A 14416-nucleotide genomic window follows, 5' to 3' on the forward strand; every position below is an offset into this window, starting at 1 on the left:
GGAACCTTCGAAACCTGTGGCTTTATGAGGAACAAGTGGTTGGAGACGATGAGGATCCCTACTCTCTTTCGGCCAAACAAAAGCGAATGGCCATGGTGAAACGTGCGATTGCTGCCTGGGACTTGGTCACTGAAGACGTCATTTGCCAAGGTTGCAAAGGCCATCCCACAATAATGGTTGTAATTCGATGTATTTAAGCCTTTACCATAAAGTTTGACGCGCCCTGGACTCAATCAAGACACACAACGTGTTTTACCACTGCGCTATCGCGTCGAACGCTTACGCTTACAACGTGACCATTGTATCAATCAAAGAAAAGTTCGAAACCTCCTTTATTATCTAATGACCCCTACGTTACACATTGTCATTCCAAGAGAAAGCTCAATATTTGAATCTACGAGAGTTGCAAAGTCATATTACCTCATGAAACAATTAAAGTTTCTATCGTCAGCTCTCATAGGCTATAATTTCGAACTTCGAAGTACATGGTCCAATTGGCTTAGTGGAATCTGCCTCAGCGCGATGTCAAGGTGGGCGCAGCATTCTGTCGTTCCCACTACTGGGAACGGAACTCCACGACATTTGGAAAAGTAATCAAGGGAATAGTCGAGCACTGAACACGATCGCCCCCTAGCGTTCCATCGGTTGACGGTTGTTCCGGCAATGTTGACCTCAAACAAGGCCCCCTGCATCCCATCCCAACGACCGAATAACGTCGACCCCAAGTGGAACGACGACAATAAAATCTTTTTTGAATATTGGGGGACTACCCTAATACAAGGCTTGCGGTTTTATACGCATGCCCAGTGTGCGGGCTGTACGTGTCATGTACATGCAACGACGAGATGGCACTCGTCCGTCACATCAGCTTCGCCTGAGGCGATTTGTAATTGGTGCAAATCGTATGACGAGGCCAAGTTTAACTGCACAACAAGCAGAAATCACACAACAAAGGGGATCGCCCCTGGACAGCAGCATGAACAAATCGTGCTTGCCTCATGGTGTCGTTCGTGGTCACGTGTCGCCTTTGCCTAGTTTGCGAAATTGTTTACGATAGGGAAGCCAAACGTTCGAATTTGATCCACTCTCGGCCGCTTGCCAGCGGGTCGCACTACTGGGAAGAATCCGATGCATCAGGCGGGAAGGGAGAACATGGGGGCAAGCTTGGATCCAGGATTATGCGTTCGTGATCGCATACACCGACGAGGGAGCTTTCGGTAGCGTCATCGCCTCCACACAACTTTTCTCGAGTAGAATGAGTTGTCACACGCCAACTCCTGACAACACGTCCCAACGCGAGCGATGACAGATCGGAATGTTGTCGCAACGAGGGGATTTGATTTCGGAACACTCACATAAACTTGCAACAGCCAAGGTGACTCATCCCTCATCGCCTGACCCCCCCCCCAAGCCAACAATTGCGATCAATTCGTCCCTCTCACACGTTGTTTTACAGCAGGCTCGCGAATCCTCGCTGCATTCAAAGGCGGTTTGCACGACGAAGGCGCAGATTGTGAAGGCGATCTTATCGTTGGAAAATCGAGGTGTCCCGTTCCTGGGACAGGGGGGGCAATTTATCTCAAGGGTGCGCGCTTCCAAACTCGAATCGCTAAGTGCAGTTCCCCTGAGTCCAAGTCCCACGAACGTGAGGCGCAGAATGCTATCACATCATCACCGTCAAGTTCGGGCACGAGCTTGACGAAACATTCGCCACTATGAAAACAGCCACAACGACTGTTGAGCGTCACATGACAAGTTTGTGTTATCAAGACGGTAATGCCTCAGTGGGGCCCTCCCCTCGAACAAGACAACACATCTCCGCAGCACGCAATGCCGCCGAAGACAAGCGCGAGCGCCTACGAACTCAAAGCAGATTGAACCAACGGCGGTACCGCGCCAGAAAGGTCGAGCGGATGGAGCGTCTACAGGGGGAAGTAGATAATCTGACCACGGACGTGGCGCGGTTGGAAATGCGAGTGAAGTCGTTGAAAGAAGCGATGCCGCGACGCTTGCGCACGTTTGACCCTGAATGCAAGGTCGTCAGCGAGTACTTCAGGGTATTTGCCCATGGCTTCCGCCACTCGTTCCAACTGGACTTCCTCCACGGCATCATGACCGACGCGATGGCGTTCAACAGCCACGTTGGCCTGGACAGTTTGATTGCCCAGTGGACGTTGTGTATGTCAGTGTTTCAGTCTGTCATGGTGTCGTGGATTCAAAGCTGCATCGTGGTGTGCCACTCCGAAGTCGTGGTCGATGGGCTCGCGATCTTCTACCTTCGCTTGTCCCGCCACACGATCGAGGCGCTGTTTCCCCACTTGCTCAGCAACGAACCGATTGTCCAAAGACTTGTGGGCCAAGTCATGGAATTGCCGACGCAGTGTCAGTTTACGTTTGATGCAGAGTCCGTCAAAGTGAAGAAGTACTGCTGTTTTGCGTGCCCGGCGGTGGCCCTCATGAACCTATTGCACTCTGCCGAAGACACGGCCGTCGCCATCGACGGAACCCTCTTCGGCGACAATGCGGAAATCCTTCCCACGCCGCGGTTGGGAGCAATTCGTGGGGGCATTGTGTAGGACAGCTCTGATGGAAAAACACTGATCTTGCACGCTAGCGTTCTCAACGGAATGCCAGGCGCAGAGAGCGAACTCTCGCCGTCTTTGTCCCTCATGAGGTCGCCACCTTGCTTTCCGTTTTGTCAGCTTCGTCAGTGTTACGCGACTTCTCTGTTGTCGACTACACTTGACCTTTCTTCGACCCGAGAGTTGTTTCAGGCACCACTCCTCCGAGAATTGGCTCACACCTGTCCATCCGTGCGATGGCCGTGAACTGTCGCGTACGATCGATTCCGCACGCCATCGCCAAACTCGGTGGAAACGCCGGGCCTGCCAACCAGCGTTTCCAGGGAGGTTGGTAATGGCGAATGCGTCGATTGCCTTTGAGGGACGACTGCCCATGTCGAATGCAATCTCGTGGGGCGATTGGCAGGGCTACCGAAATGCAGCACTGCAGTGCCACTCGCTTGGGTCCAAGAGTACGTCCATGGTCATGAAACGATAGAAGCCATTCCGCTGACGTCCCCAGCGCCACCCTACGACTAAGACGACCAGCAGTCCTGACGATCTTGGTGTCTGGCGCCTTCCACAAACCGTCACCACGTTATCGCCACCCTTGAAGAGATATCCCAGCACAAATGCATGCCAGTCATGGCAATGACATGTCACCGACTGGGATCGTCATAACTCGGTGAGAAGCGCGTGGTGCCATGCCATCGAGATGTCAGGAGGGCGAGTGTTGCGACCGGCCCACTGTTGTACTACCGGGTGTTGAGGATGGGGAGCACAGGGTTATTCGAAAGCCTCCGCGGTCGCGGCCGAACTCCACGCCAAGATCGCTCGACGAGACCATGGCAGCAGCTCTAGGTTTGGCCTATGCACTCGGATGACTAGCGACAGCTACGTCGGTCGACCTGTGGACTGGTTGCCCGCGGAAGTTGCTTGAAGAACACAGTCGAGCGGTGATTTGGCTCGGCGAGAGAGCTCGCAGACGTCGGGTCGAGCCTCTATTCCAACAGAGTTGTCTGGTCGCTTCATTCGTATCAGGTGGGAACGACCATTCCCGTTCATCCATGTTGACGTCCACGGATGGCATCGACTACTACGCGCGACCGGCGAACCGCTGCCATCCTGGCGCGCTCTCACACAGCGCCTGGAGCAGCGCATGCCGCTTCTCGGCATCGTCCAGGAGGCGAGCTAGGTCGGGAACTAGGCGCGCGACAAAGTCGCCGTCGAACGTGGCAATCAGGTATGCGTAGAATTCCTTGGCCGGCATTTGCTGGTTGCCAAACTTGCGTGTGTTGGCCGTGAAGAGTTTAACTTGAACGGGGTCGCCCTCGAAAATGGTGTGGATCGATTCGAGGATCGACCGCTGGAGTTGCCGCGCTTCATCGCCGACGACTGGCGTTATGTCCTTGATGCGGAGCTTCCCCACGGGGTTGGCGCTGCTGATGGGCAATGAGTCGTGGTGGTCGTCAGTCTCGGCGGGCGGGGCCACGGGGGGCGTTGTGTCTGCAAAGAGGGGCAGTGCCGCTTCCCATGTCTCCTTCTTGGCTTCCACCGTCGCTTCGAGCTGCAGGCGCTTGGTTGGTTCGCTCAAGAGTTTGGCGCAATTGGGCAGGATCTGTAGCGCGACTTTGGCCCCGTACGTGTTGACGATAAAGTCGCAGAAAGCGGTGGCCGTCAGCTCGCCACTGCCGTACTTTCGACTCTGCACTTTGAATGAATCGACGGCCGCCGCTGCGTCGAGGTTCAACTCGCGACACCGATGGTGTAGCGTCGAGATCACGCCGCCATACAGCGCCTTGGCCTGGTCAGCGGACAATTTCTCCGACAACTCTTTTTCGCGTTGGGCTATCGCAACAGAAACAGGCAGCATGAGATTCCAAGCATTCCAACACCACAGTCGCCACCCATCCACGTGCACCATGACGACTGGAGCGGATGGTTGGCAGCGTACCAAGTTTTGCTTGCTCGCGTGCTTTGGCAGTCGAGTCCCACACGGTCGCGAATTCTTTCGACTGGTTGGCTCGGAACGCTTTCTGCGGCAACAAATGTCAGTCTGCGCCATGTCGTCCATTTGGTCGAACCTTCAATTCGGTCGTGAACTCGTCCAAGATGGAAAAAAAATCCATGGCGCCAAACTTGCGCGCGTCCTCGCCAAACGACCCGACCAATTCCGTGAAGGCCGACTCGACGGCCGCGAATTCTCGCGTGACTTCGTCCATGACTTCGGCGGCTTCTCGAGCGAACGGCGCCATCTTGGCGTAGAATTGGTCCAGTGGATTCGAGTCGTTCTTGGATGCCTGCACTTGCCCTTGCAGCATCGTGAGCTCCGAGTTGCACATGTTGATGTCTGCTTTGATTTGGTCGAGCGACAGCCGCTTGGCTTCGGGGATATGCGGCACCTCCGTCACAAACGAAATCAAGTCGGGCTGGTGCTCCTCCAAGTGCCGCGCCAAATAGTGCATCTACGCAACCGACCATGACGAAACGTATGTAGGAGAAGAACGAGTGGCCACGATCGCTCGTTTGAAGCACATCAAACGCCGTCAAGGCAAGCATCGTACCAAGTTGACTTTCGGGTCGATGCCACGCACTGTGTGGAGCTTGGCCAGCGCGTCCAGCTTGAACCCGTACGCGCCGCCGCGCGCCGTTCCTCCATTCATGTAATTCCCAATGGCCAGGACCTACGACATACCACAAAACGAATGGATAGCAGAACACACACAGGCGAGACGTACCGTTTCAAGAATCGCGCGAAACTTTGTCGAGTCGGCGATCTGGTCGGTAGCTGCGCTGAGCGTATCGACTTGGGCCTGGATTTCGAGCACGCGATGTTCAAATTGGAGCGAGAACCGAAAGCACTTGATCCGTTGCGTGTACCGGGGAATGCTGAGCATTTCCAAAAAGAACTTTTCGACGCCACCAAGGACATCGACCGGGCCATCGTAGTTTTTCAATATGTCTTGCTCTTCCAGCGTCGGTGCGAGTGCAATCAGCGAGCTCAAGTGGTCGACCGTGATCGCGTCCTTGTCCATTGAGAGCAAGCCAGCTTTGACTTCAGCCGGACTCAACTTGAATCGAGCAATCGCGATCCCGACATTCTGCTGCGTCTTTGAGTCGAGCAACAGGACAGCCGTGTTTTCCTTCTTCTTCTTGAACGCGTCGTCGTCGGGCTTCTTGGTCGCGTCCGGGTTTTTCCGAAACATCCATTCCAAGTCAAAGTTCTCGAGAGGCACTTTTGTATCGCTCAACGTATTCCACACAGTCGATTGCACAACGTTGACGGGAATTCGAGTCCAAAATAGCGCGCGCATGTCCACGTTTGGCTTGACGCTTTCCTTTTTGGGCAGCACAGGCTCGTCTGCAACAACGAACGAGTAAGCTTCGCTATGGCGGTGTAAGCAGGTACCGGGCTTTTTCACCGAGTTGGACTTCTTGAGGATCTGGCTCAGGTCGACTTGCTTCGGGGGGGCATTGGTCACTCCGTTGGGCACAGGCAACGTTGACGAAGTGCCGTCCAACAGCGCCGGATTGAGACCTTCCGCTTGCATTTTGAGCTGCACTTGCTGCAACGGCATGCCCATTTTCAGCAGTTTCTTGTATTTGGCCATCTCGGGGGGATCTTCCGCCACGGGTGCGGCAATCGGCGCGGGGGCCGCTGGAGGGGAGCCGTCTAACATGGACGGATCCATTCCATCGGCCGACGCTTTCAACTTGACTTGCTCCAACGGCATCCCCATCTTGACCAGTTTAAAGTACTTGGCATAGTCTGGATGCCCCTGGTGACCATTCCGTTAGGCCAAAATCCACGGGGCATTACTGCGACGGCGTGCTGGGCGCTTACCTCTGATGCCGGAGCGATGGGCGCGGCACCTTCGGCGAGTTTTCCACTGGGGGCGTCGGGAGTGTCGAGAACGTTCGGGTCGACCCCTGCTTGTTGCATCTTCATCTTTACTTGTTCGGGGGGAAGGCCCATGGACAACAGTTTGAAAAACTTGGCGTATTCCGGCAGCTCCTTCATCGTAAGCATTGCACCAGTGGATGCCGCGACCGGCGATGGAGCACCGGTCGCGGGTGTAGCGGGGGTCGCTGCAACCGCAGCACTAGTGTGGGCATCTTGAACTTGCTGTTGTAGTGTAGCAATCATGTGAGCTTGCTCCTCCGTGATAGCCAGTGCCTTGGCTTCCGTGCGGGCGAGTTTTCGTTGTAGTTTTTCGACCATTTCCTGCAGTCGTTGGTTTTCCAGCTTGAGCGCTTCGTCTTCGGCCTATAAAATGGGGCACTGAGCCATGCTGCTTGGACGCGGGCATCCCGAGTTGACTCTCCAGTACACACCAACATATCTCTGGACTACCAAGCAAGATAGAGCTGATGGACAGTCCAGCCATGAACACACATTGCGACCACACACGGAAAAATCAGCACGCCCCACCGAGGTTGGACCGAATCGGCAGTAGCGGATTCGATGGACATCCATTGGCATCGACGAAGCAGACACATGCCAAACGAAGAACATCATCAATCGTCTCCAAAGCAACGCAAGATGGTCGATGGAGGTATCAGTTGATCCACCTGTGTGGGTGTTGGCGAGGTGGCGACGAGCGGCGACGGAGGTGGTTGTGCTATCTCTTCGACGAGAGAAGTGAGCCCCGCGGACGGACCTGCCAGCTGCGCGTGATCTGGCGCGAGAAAGTTGGACATGCGAAGGAGATCATCCGCGCTGGACTCTCGCGATGTGGTTTGACCCGCACCACAGTCGATGCAAAACTTGACGTGGGGCGGCAACTCGTACCCGCACTCAATGCAGAACTTCATGGTTTTAGGCATGGACTCGATGCGGCTCAGCATCGGCGGAGGCGCCTGCGACATGCGCCGCATGAGCCTGCGACCGCCACCTTCCTGGACGTCCAGTTGGGGGTTTGAATCAAGACACGGCAGACAGAACCACTGGGCCTTCGCCATCAAGTTGGATGTGTCCATGGCTTTACGAGAGCAGTCCTTGCATATAGCGACGTGGCACCCACGGCAATGGTGACGTCGTCGAATCAACGTGAAGGCCTTCTTGCACCCTCCGCAGTGCGGTTCCCGACCAAACTCGACCGTGGTGAGGTTGTCCAGTTGACGCGTGTGTTTTCGCCACCTACACGTATCGAGCGGTTGTTCCGATCGCGAACGGGTGCCCATGTGCTTGAAGCTTTTGCCGTAACTCCAGTCTCCGATGACCCACATCGACCCTTCTTGGAAACGGTATCCAGTCGGCGGACGGGCAACCTCTAACGAAACGACGTCCTTTCCCATCGTGCCCTTCGATGAGTCTGGAGCTTCCGAGAAGTTGGCACCTTCACCAGCAAGCAACTCACTACTCCATCCCTGGACGTTCCGCCGCTGCTTCTCATACACGTCGTACGTAGTTCGAGCCGTCATCTCCATGTCGCCGCCGCAGCCTCTTTGGTGACAGAGATTATCTGGATAATCATCCGGATCAGCGATAGCTTGAAGTAAACGAGGTTTCAAACGCGTTCGAAACAACGTAGGTATCAGTGGGTGCCTGCCTCGACGACATTTGCGCTGGATCACGTTGGTGGTCAGCTCTCATGTCAGCTATTGCTCGACCTGTGCATTCCATCAGCGTCCTCTACATACTACGCTTCTTTCTCGTCGATGGAGTGCATATGCGCATTCTGGTCGAGCGAAGTGAACATTGCAGTATTGAACGTCTTGACATGGGGCGATTCCTTTCTAAAAATACCGTTAAAGTATCGACTTGTCTTCTTACGACAAAAGACTAACTATACAGGACGCAAAGAAAAACCACGCGAAACCCATTTTGGCGGGCTTATCATGTCTGGGATGAAGTACAATCGTGATGACGAGTATCGTGCTCGACCAGCGCAGGTTTGAAGCCCCAGGATGCATGGTACGCGCTGATGTTTCTGCGGCCCGTTCGAAACGGATAGAAGACGTTTGTTTCGAAAACTGCACAAATTTGTAACTGTCACACTTGTCCACTTGGAAAAAACGGCATGTCCAAGTTGAGGGCCGCCAAAATGCCGCCACCACCGTGCCGCACGCTAAACTCTGGAGATACATTGCGTGCTTGCACCTTCCTTTGAATGTATGGAAGAGGAAGGGGCTCTGTCAGGAAGTACGGATGCTTCAGTGCCTGGATCAGCAAAGTGAGTTGTCGGACGTGGAAGGACGACACACCTCGGCGGCATCAAGACGTTGCGACGGATCATACACCAGCAAGTGCTTGAGTAAATCCAACGCAATGCTGTCGGTGTCTGCGAAGAGCGTCTCGAGCGGCAACGGGCTGAACACGGGAAACGAAACCTTGTGGTAGTCGGGCAAGTCGGCCATGCCAGGCCACGTCGGGGACCCAAGCACTTGCATCACGCGAAAGATCTGGTCGATGTCATTCATGCCTGGGAATAGCGGAGCATGTTGCAAGAGCTCCGCGAAGACAACTCCGACGGCCCACATGTCCACCTTGTGATTGTATGTTCGAGATCCGAACAAGAGCTCTGGAGATCGATACCATCTTGTCGCGACTTGATGAGCATATTCGCGTTCGGGTCCAGTGTACACCGTCGCAAGACCGAAATCACTAAGCTTCAGGACACCATGTTGGTCCAAGAGCAGATTCGACGGCTTGATGTCCTGTTGCGAATGATGCAGGAGAGGTGCAGCTTCACGATGAAGGTAGGCTCGTACTCGATGGAGAATCTGTTGGGTATGGCAGCACTCAACGCCGCGGAGAAGCATGTACATGAGAGATTTAGTGTCTTGCGCTGAAAAAGCAGCAGTCGAGTTCGCTATGAGCTATGTCAGGGATGTATGAGCAGACAAAATACAGCTGACGCACGAACATGAGCTAGATCAGTTTCCATGTACTCGAGCACGAGGCCGACGCTCGCACCTTCAGGAATTACATCCACCAAGTGCACGACCTACATGCACAACTGGGCGTTGGTTCTCACGCCACGCCCGCTGTAGTTTACATTGGGGTGGTCGAGATGGTACATTGCTTGGATCTCGTTGAAGGCCGCCGGAGGGATTGTCTCCATCTTGGAAGCGTCACTTCCAGTCCGGATGCGCTTCAGAGCGAAGACGTGCCCCGTGGCAATCTCTCGGATTCGATAGACTTCTCCGAAGTTCCCGTGCCCCAGCCGCTCCAAGAGCTCGTACTTGTCGTCGAAGCGGCCGCCCGGCGGCCTATCCATCTCTCGAGGATCTCTTGGGTTGTGCGACGGTGGGGTTCAACGCAACGTCGTTTCACGCATCTTCTACATATTTTTCTTGATTTTACTAGAGAATGGAGGGTGAGTTTTTCAAATTTTGTTGAATTTTCAGAAAATGCATAAACGTGATCGGTTGAGTTTTTATCACATTTACTTGGTCAACATGGGAGTCGACGATGGCGATGCCGCGGATGGCGCCGCGACGACAACGCACGTCCTGGACATCCAAAGCGACTGGCAAACAACAGCGGATGACTCCTTCTGGGTGAGCTCGTCAGATCGTGTCGTTCTGTTGAACCCCGATCCGATTGCTGGCGCCGATGTCGTGCTCTATTCAGCCTCCCCGACCGTGATACATTCAGTGCACAAGACCAACCGAGGAATCGCATCGTCACCGTACCACATTACCGGCCAGTCTCGCTATGGGTTAACGATTGCTTCGGAGTTGTACTCGACGACATTTTACACGCCCCATGCGCAGACGTCGATGCAAACTCAGGTTCGCTAACAATCCCTCGTGCAGTCTCCAATCCATCGACTCAGCATGCGGGTAGTTGTACGCCGTGTCCACGAGCCCGAATGGCGCGTTTGTCGGAGTCGGGGGTGCCGATGGTCTCTTCCACCTCACCCAAATCCCGACTCACACGAGCCTGCACCTTGCTGGTCATGTCGCGGACGTCACGCACGTCGCGTTCTTTCCGAGTTCACTGGTGGCCCTCACCGGAAGTACCGACTTTTCGCTTCGTATATGGTCTCTCCAGTCGTTTAAGTGCGGCGCTGTACTGCGCGGACACCGCGGCGCCATTTGTGGCATTGGAATCCTCGGCCGCGGCCGCAACGTCGTGTGTACGTCCTGCCACTTGCTTGATGAGCCTTCCATTGACTGCTTGCCCAGCGTGCGCGCACGATCGCTTGGTCAAGCTGTGGCACTGCGGAACGAGCTACAGCTTTCGCGATTGGGCGCTGTCGTCCACGCCGCGGTGCCTGAACGTCACTAGTGCGCTGCCACGAGAACCACACGATCTCGTTGAACCGTTGGGAATCGAGCCCAATAACATGGAATTCGAAACCAGTTCGACGTGGCTGGTGGTAGGAACCGACGCGGGATGCACGGTCCTCGATGCGCGGGCGCCTACTCCTGTACGACCTGAGTGTTTCATCCATCCTAGGACTTCCCCTGACTGATATAGGTCACACTTCTCCCGCATTCCGCGGCAGTGACGTCGTGCGCAACAAAGTCGCTAGATTCCGCGACTCTCTTGATCACCGGGACGGAGCACGGCGTGGTGTCATCTTACGATATGCGATATGAAAAGTATGCTGGCCATGCTGCACCGATTCCAGGGCAACTGATTTCGTTTGTGTAGACGTCCTTTGTGCATGGTATCCCGCAGCGGCGCGGACGTGCGATCGATTCAGTGGGCGGACAAGTCGATGGACGTGTGGGTGGCGACGGCCGACGGAAGCTGCACGAGATGGAGTGGCTTGGTGTCCGATGGACGCTCACCACAAGTGACGGGGGAACTAGTTGGACCGACTTACGACGCAGTCAATGGCGTCAGCGTCTCGGTAGGAGGCACTCTCTCGACAGTGTCCAGGGACGGCATCCTGCGATCGTACGATATCGCGGCGGCGACGAGATCACAGCCAAACGCGGCATGAATTGGTGCTTACATGGTCTCAGCTGGCCACCACGGCCCATGTTGGAGAGCTTGCTGAGGGTTGTTCCGTCGGGCTCGAAGCAACTCGCCCAAACAATGCATTTTGTATAGTATTACTATAGAGTAGGTCTAATATGACTTGTAACATTTTCCAAGTATTCTTTCAACTGATTCATTGTGCCGTAGTACTACTAAAATAAAACTGAAGTACTATTCCAAGCCGGAGTATTTCGAGCAATTAACTCGAACGAGGTGCCATCGAAGCGACACAAGAGATGATGATGCCACCAACGGGGCCTGGACCGACATTGCGGCGCCTGCAAGCTCTCCGGTCTGGCAAAGAAACGTCGCAGTTGCTGGTAAGGATGCAGACGTGTCATGCGCATACACGTTCCATGCTGGTGATGTAGCCGTTGCTCCAGCTCGTGCACGACGGAGTACAAGAAGTCGTGATGGTCCAGCCGTTGGATCCGTTCCGATACATGGCGTCGTACTTGCAGCACAACGTACAGCGATGATGGCAGCACGTTTAGACATCCTTAACATGATGGTAGATGTCCCTGGACGCGGAGCTCGAAGAAGTCGCATTGACCAAGGAGCTCCACCGCAAGCAGATCGCGTTGGGCAAACTCCGCTTGGAACTAGCACATCTTCGCCATGTTCGGGTGCACGCCCTTCGTGACTGTTTGGTGTGCGAACAAGACTTGCGCGTCGGCGAGATGGAGACAGTCGTGACGGCCGACGACCACGCATTTCTACAGCCAGAGCCGCAGAAGAGTCAGGTGGATTGGACTCCGCCGACAATCCCAAGCCACTTTGACGACGATGCAACCACGACCATCCATATTCTTGACAACAATCGAAGCGCTCTTGAGGTACATTTCAACGTGATGGCTCACGCTTTCAGCGGTGCTTGGCTAGTATTTCCTGCCAGAGTGCATAGATGCCATTGTTCAGCTCGGGGTACGGAAAGCCGGTGGCCTGTCCGCGCTATCCCACGAGTAACTTTCACAGCAGAATGTCAAGCCACCGGATCCATTGCGCTGGCTGGTACAGCACTTTTACGCCAAGGTTTGACCGCTTCGGACTTCTTCATGTGGCGGTCGTTATCCCGTTTTGCCAGTCCAGCGCAGCCGAGTACGAGCTCGCCGCGCTCAAGGCGACCGTGGGCAGCTATCGATGGTACATCGACCAGGTCCGCGGAGAAGTGCCGATCGCCGAGGCCAACGCGTGTGCTGCCAGTGCGAAGCAGGTAGGACTCACTGCAGGTCTCCGCCACCAGCCGAATGTCGGTTCGATGGCCCATTGTAGCAATCCCTGCGCGCTCAACTGAGCGAGCGGAATCGGTTGATTTTGCATCTAAGTGTTACGCACTTGGGCCCACGCACGGATCGCCACATGAAAGGTGAGCGGCTGATCCATCCAACAACCGGCGATGAACAAAAGGCGAAGGAAAGCAAGTGCTGGTGAATCGAGAAAAGCTGTGGATTTCGCCAGAACACATCGAACCTATCGATCAGTTTACACCGTGTGCGTCCGTTCTCCTTGGATGATGGCGACACTAATGGCGATGCTGCATGGGCAGTTCAACTGCACGCACTTCACCGTGCCGAAGCGTTCTTGATGGAGGCAGACGAGGTCGCGCTCAAGACCAAGCTCCAGTTCGACCTCGAGTACCAAAGCAGCACAAAGATCCAAGCCACGTACAAGTGCCACGTGCTGTATCGCATGCATCAACAGGTCATGGCAACGCGGCATGCGGCCGCCGCGCGTATTCAGCGCGTGTACGAGCGGTATTTGTACGCCAAAGCGATTCAACTCCCGCCTTGGTGCGTTCTTGGACAGCAAGTGCTAGTCGCCATGTCGATCGCTCGGCGCGCCGGTACGGCAGCCCCCCAAAGTCCCCACATGGCCATGACTTGCGCGCGTGGTGTAGCAATCTGGTTTCAGTTCTATGCGGGCAAGGACTTTGCCGCCGGCAACTTTACGACGCTACCGCCCCCACACAGCATCGACATCCTTGAAAAGAGATGCCGCCAAGACGACAAGTGCGCTGCGTTTGCGTCCGACGGGTCGCTCAAGCGATTTGTGCCGCGACAACTGTCCCAGCTCCATGCGCTCAAGGCAACGGACGGTCGCGAAATCGACATGGCGGTCGACGGGCTCTACGTCAAGCGCATCCCACGTACGCAACTCTTGGGCCAACGCCACCACGATCAAGTCACCATTGGTAGAGAACGACGACGAAGTGACGACGCATGCTATTGTGACGAGCCTCCCGACCGACAAATTCGGGCCCGTCCGCGTTGTTTTTGACGGAACCGGGGTTCCAGAAGACATTCCAGTGCAAAAGTTGAGTGTCCGGTGGAAGCGAACGTATGATTTTGAGACGGACACGTGGCATTTTGTGGACGGCGTGACGCAGGCGAAGGCGGCTACTGCGCCTGAGGTAAGCCAGCTCTTTTGTTTGATGGCAAACGTGGTCATGACGCCGTGAGTGGCTGCTACTCGGGTAGCCATACGCGGACGACGAGAGCCGACGGCGCGAGATTGACGCGCGGAAGCGATCGTACGCGTTGGAGCGGGATGCCAACTACATTGCCAAGAAGCTCCAAAGCGCCATCACGTTGCAATGTGCCTACCGCAATCGAAGTACGTTGTGCATGGACGATTCCACTTAGGTTTTGTTGGTGACGGTTGTTTGAGTAGAAGCCCGCCAGTTATTCCGGTACATGCTTGCTCTCCGTGAAAAGGAAAAGGAACATGCCGCCAAAGTCGAGCAAGTCGCTGAGGAAGTCGCCAAGAAGAAGAAGAAGCGGAGATGGTGGTTTGAACGGAGGTAGTTGTTCGTGCACACACCCGTTGTGTGGCTCAGACGCAACTTGTCCGGGTACCGCCGCAGTGCAGAGCGCACCAGTATGCAAAAGAATCGTGCCAACTCGAGTGTTCCATC

The 14416-nt window shown here is 55.1% G+C and overlaps 5 protein-coding genes across 15 annotated transcripts; 3 read left to right on the forward strand and 2 right to left on the reverse strand.

Annotated features, from left to right (window-relative positions):
* Window positions 1–1913: 1913 nt before the first annotated feature.
* On the forward strand, window positions 1914–2576 carry H310_12318 (hypothetical protein; the record flags this gene model as incomplete). Its single annotated transcript, XM_008879329.1, has 1 exon — window positions 1914–2576. The coding sequence occupies one exon, from the start codon at window positions 1914–1916 to the stop codon at window positions 2574–2576; it is 663 nt and encodes a 220-aa protein (XP_008877551.1).
* Window positions 2577–3253: 677 nt separating this feature from the next.
* H310_12319 (hypothetical protein) lies at window positions 3254–8024 on the reverse strand. The gene is made up of 8 exons (XM_008879330.1): window positions 7134–8024; window positions 6406–6828; window positions 5971–6340; window positions 5300–5922; window positions 5126–5245; window positions 4646–5026; window positions 4516–4597; window positions 3254–4409 (listed from the first exon to the last, which is right to left on the reverse strand). The coding sequence occupies exons 1-8, from the start codon at window positions 7989–7991 to the stop codon at window positions 3658–3660; spliced, it is 3609 nt and encodes a 1202-aa protein (XP_008877552.1). The 5' UTR covers window positions 7992–8024; the 3' UTR covers window positions 3254–3657.
* Window positions 8025–8324: 300 nt separating this feature from the next.
* H310_12320 (CMGC/CDK protein kinase) lies at window positions 8325–9848 on the reverse strand. 8 transcript variants are annotated; one of them, XM_008879335.1, is made up of 5 exons: window positions 9563–9848; window positions 9431–9511; window positions 9276–9383; window positions 8769–9221; window positions 8325–8724 (listed from the first exon to the last, which is right to left on the reverse strand). In XM_008879335.1, the coding sequence occupies exons 1-5, from the start codon at window positions 9782–9784 to the stop codon at window positions 8557–8559; spliced, it is 1032 nt and encodes a 343-aa protein (XP_008877557.1). In that variant the 5' UTR covers window positions 9785–9848; the 3' UTR covers window positions 8325–8556. The 8 variants fall into 8 exon arrangements, with proteins under 8 accessions (XP_008877557.1, XP_008877556.1, XP_008877560.1 ...); XM_008879334.1 differs by having other exon boundaries at window positions 8769–9376; XM_008879338.1 differs by having other exon boundaries at window positions 8769–9383.
* Window positions 9849–9929: 81 nt separating this feature from the next.
* H310_12321 (hypothetical protein) lies at window positions 9930–11618 on the forward strand. Of its 4 annotated transcripts, XM_008879342.1 has the most exons (5): window positions 9930–10301; window positions 10357–10648; window positions 10698–10942; window positions 10993–11117; window positions 11170–11618. In XM_008879342.1, exons 1-5 carry the CDS (start codon window positions 9966–9968, stop codon window positions 11462–11464), a joined length of 1293 nt encoding a protein of 430 aa, XP_008877564.1. In that variant the 5' UTR covers window positions 9930–9965; the 3' UTR covers window positions 11465–11618. The 4 variants fall into 4 exon arrangements, with proteins under 4 accessions (XP_008877564.1, XP_008877563.1, XP_008877561.1 ...); XM_008879341.1 differs by having other exon boundaries at window positions 10698–11117; XM_008879339.1 differs by having other exon boundaries at window positions 10993–11618.
* Window positions 11619–11700: 82 nt separating this feature from the next.
* H310_12322 (hypothetical protein) lies at window positions 11701–14306 on the forward strand (the record flags this gene model as incomplete). The annotated part of the gene is made up of 13 exons (XM_008879343.1): window positions 11701–11822; window positions 11874–11969; window positions 12018–12338; window positions 12385–12426; window positions 12481–12534; window positions 12587–12715; window positions 12775–12868; window positions 12916–12993; window positions 13049–13345; window positions 13400–13648; window positions 13698–13912; window positions 13980–14115; window positions 14173–14306. Exons 1-13 carry the CDS (start codon window positions 11739–11741, stop codon window positions 14304–14306), a joined length of 1929 nt encoding a protein of 642 aa, XP_008877565.1. The 5' UTR covers window positions 11701–11738.
* Window positions 14307–14416: the final 110 nt, after the last annotated feature.

The sequence above is a fragment of the Aphanomyces invadans genome (assembly GCF_000520115.1).
Source record: "Aphanomyces invadans strain NJM9701 unplaced genomic scaffold supercont1.38, whole genome shotgun sequence".
In the NCBI taxonomy this organism is placed as follows: domain Eukaryota; phylum Oomycota; class Saprolegniomycetes; order Saprolegniales; family Verrucalvaceae; genus Aphanomyces; species Aphanomyces invadans.

Excerpts from the sequence above, each read along its gene's own strand:
- H310_12321 (XM_008879342.1), top strand. The coding sequence starts at position 9,966 with ATGGGAGTCGACGATGGCGATGCCGCGGATGGCGCCGCGACGACAACG. Across the intron at positions 10,649-10,697 it reads CCGCGGCCGCAACGTCGTGT|CGTGCGCGCACGATCGCTTG; the intron begins GTACGTCCTGCC and ends CTGCTTGCCCAG. Across the intron at positions 11,118-11,169 it reads TACGATATGCGATATGAAAA|ACGTCCTTTGTGCATGGTAT; the intron begins GTATGCTGGCCA and ends TCGTTTGTGTAG.
- H310_12320 (XM_008879338.1), bottom strand. The coding sequence starts at position 9,784 with ATGGATAGGCCGCCGGGCGGCCGCTTCGACGACAAGTACGAGCTCTTG. Across the intron at positions 9,512-9,562 it reads ACCATCTCGACCACCCCAAT|GTCGTGCACTTGGTGGATGT; the intron begins GTAAACTACAGC and ends TTGTGCATGTAG. Across the intron at positions 9,384-9,430 it reads TGGAAACTGATCTAGCTCAT|CTCATAGCGAACTCGACTGC; the intron begins GTTCGTGCGTCA and ends TCCCTGACATAG.
- H310_12319 (XM_008879330.1), bottom strand. The coding sequence starts at position 7,991 with ATGGAGATGACGGCTCGAACTACGTACGACGTGTATGAGAAGCAGCGG. Across the intron at positions 5,246-5,299 it reads TTCGCGCGATTCTTGAAACG|GTCCTGGCCATTGGGAATTA; the intron begins GTACGTCTCGCC and ends GGTATGTCGTAG. Across the intron at positions 5,027-5,125 it reads TCGACCCGAAAGTCAACTTG|ATGCACTATTTGGCGCGGCA; the intron begins GTACGATGCTTG and ends TCGGTTGCGTAG.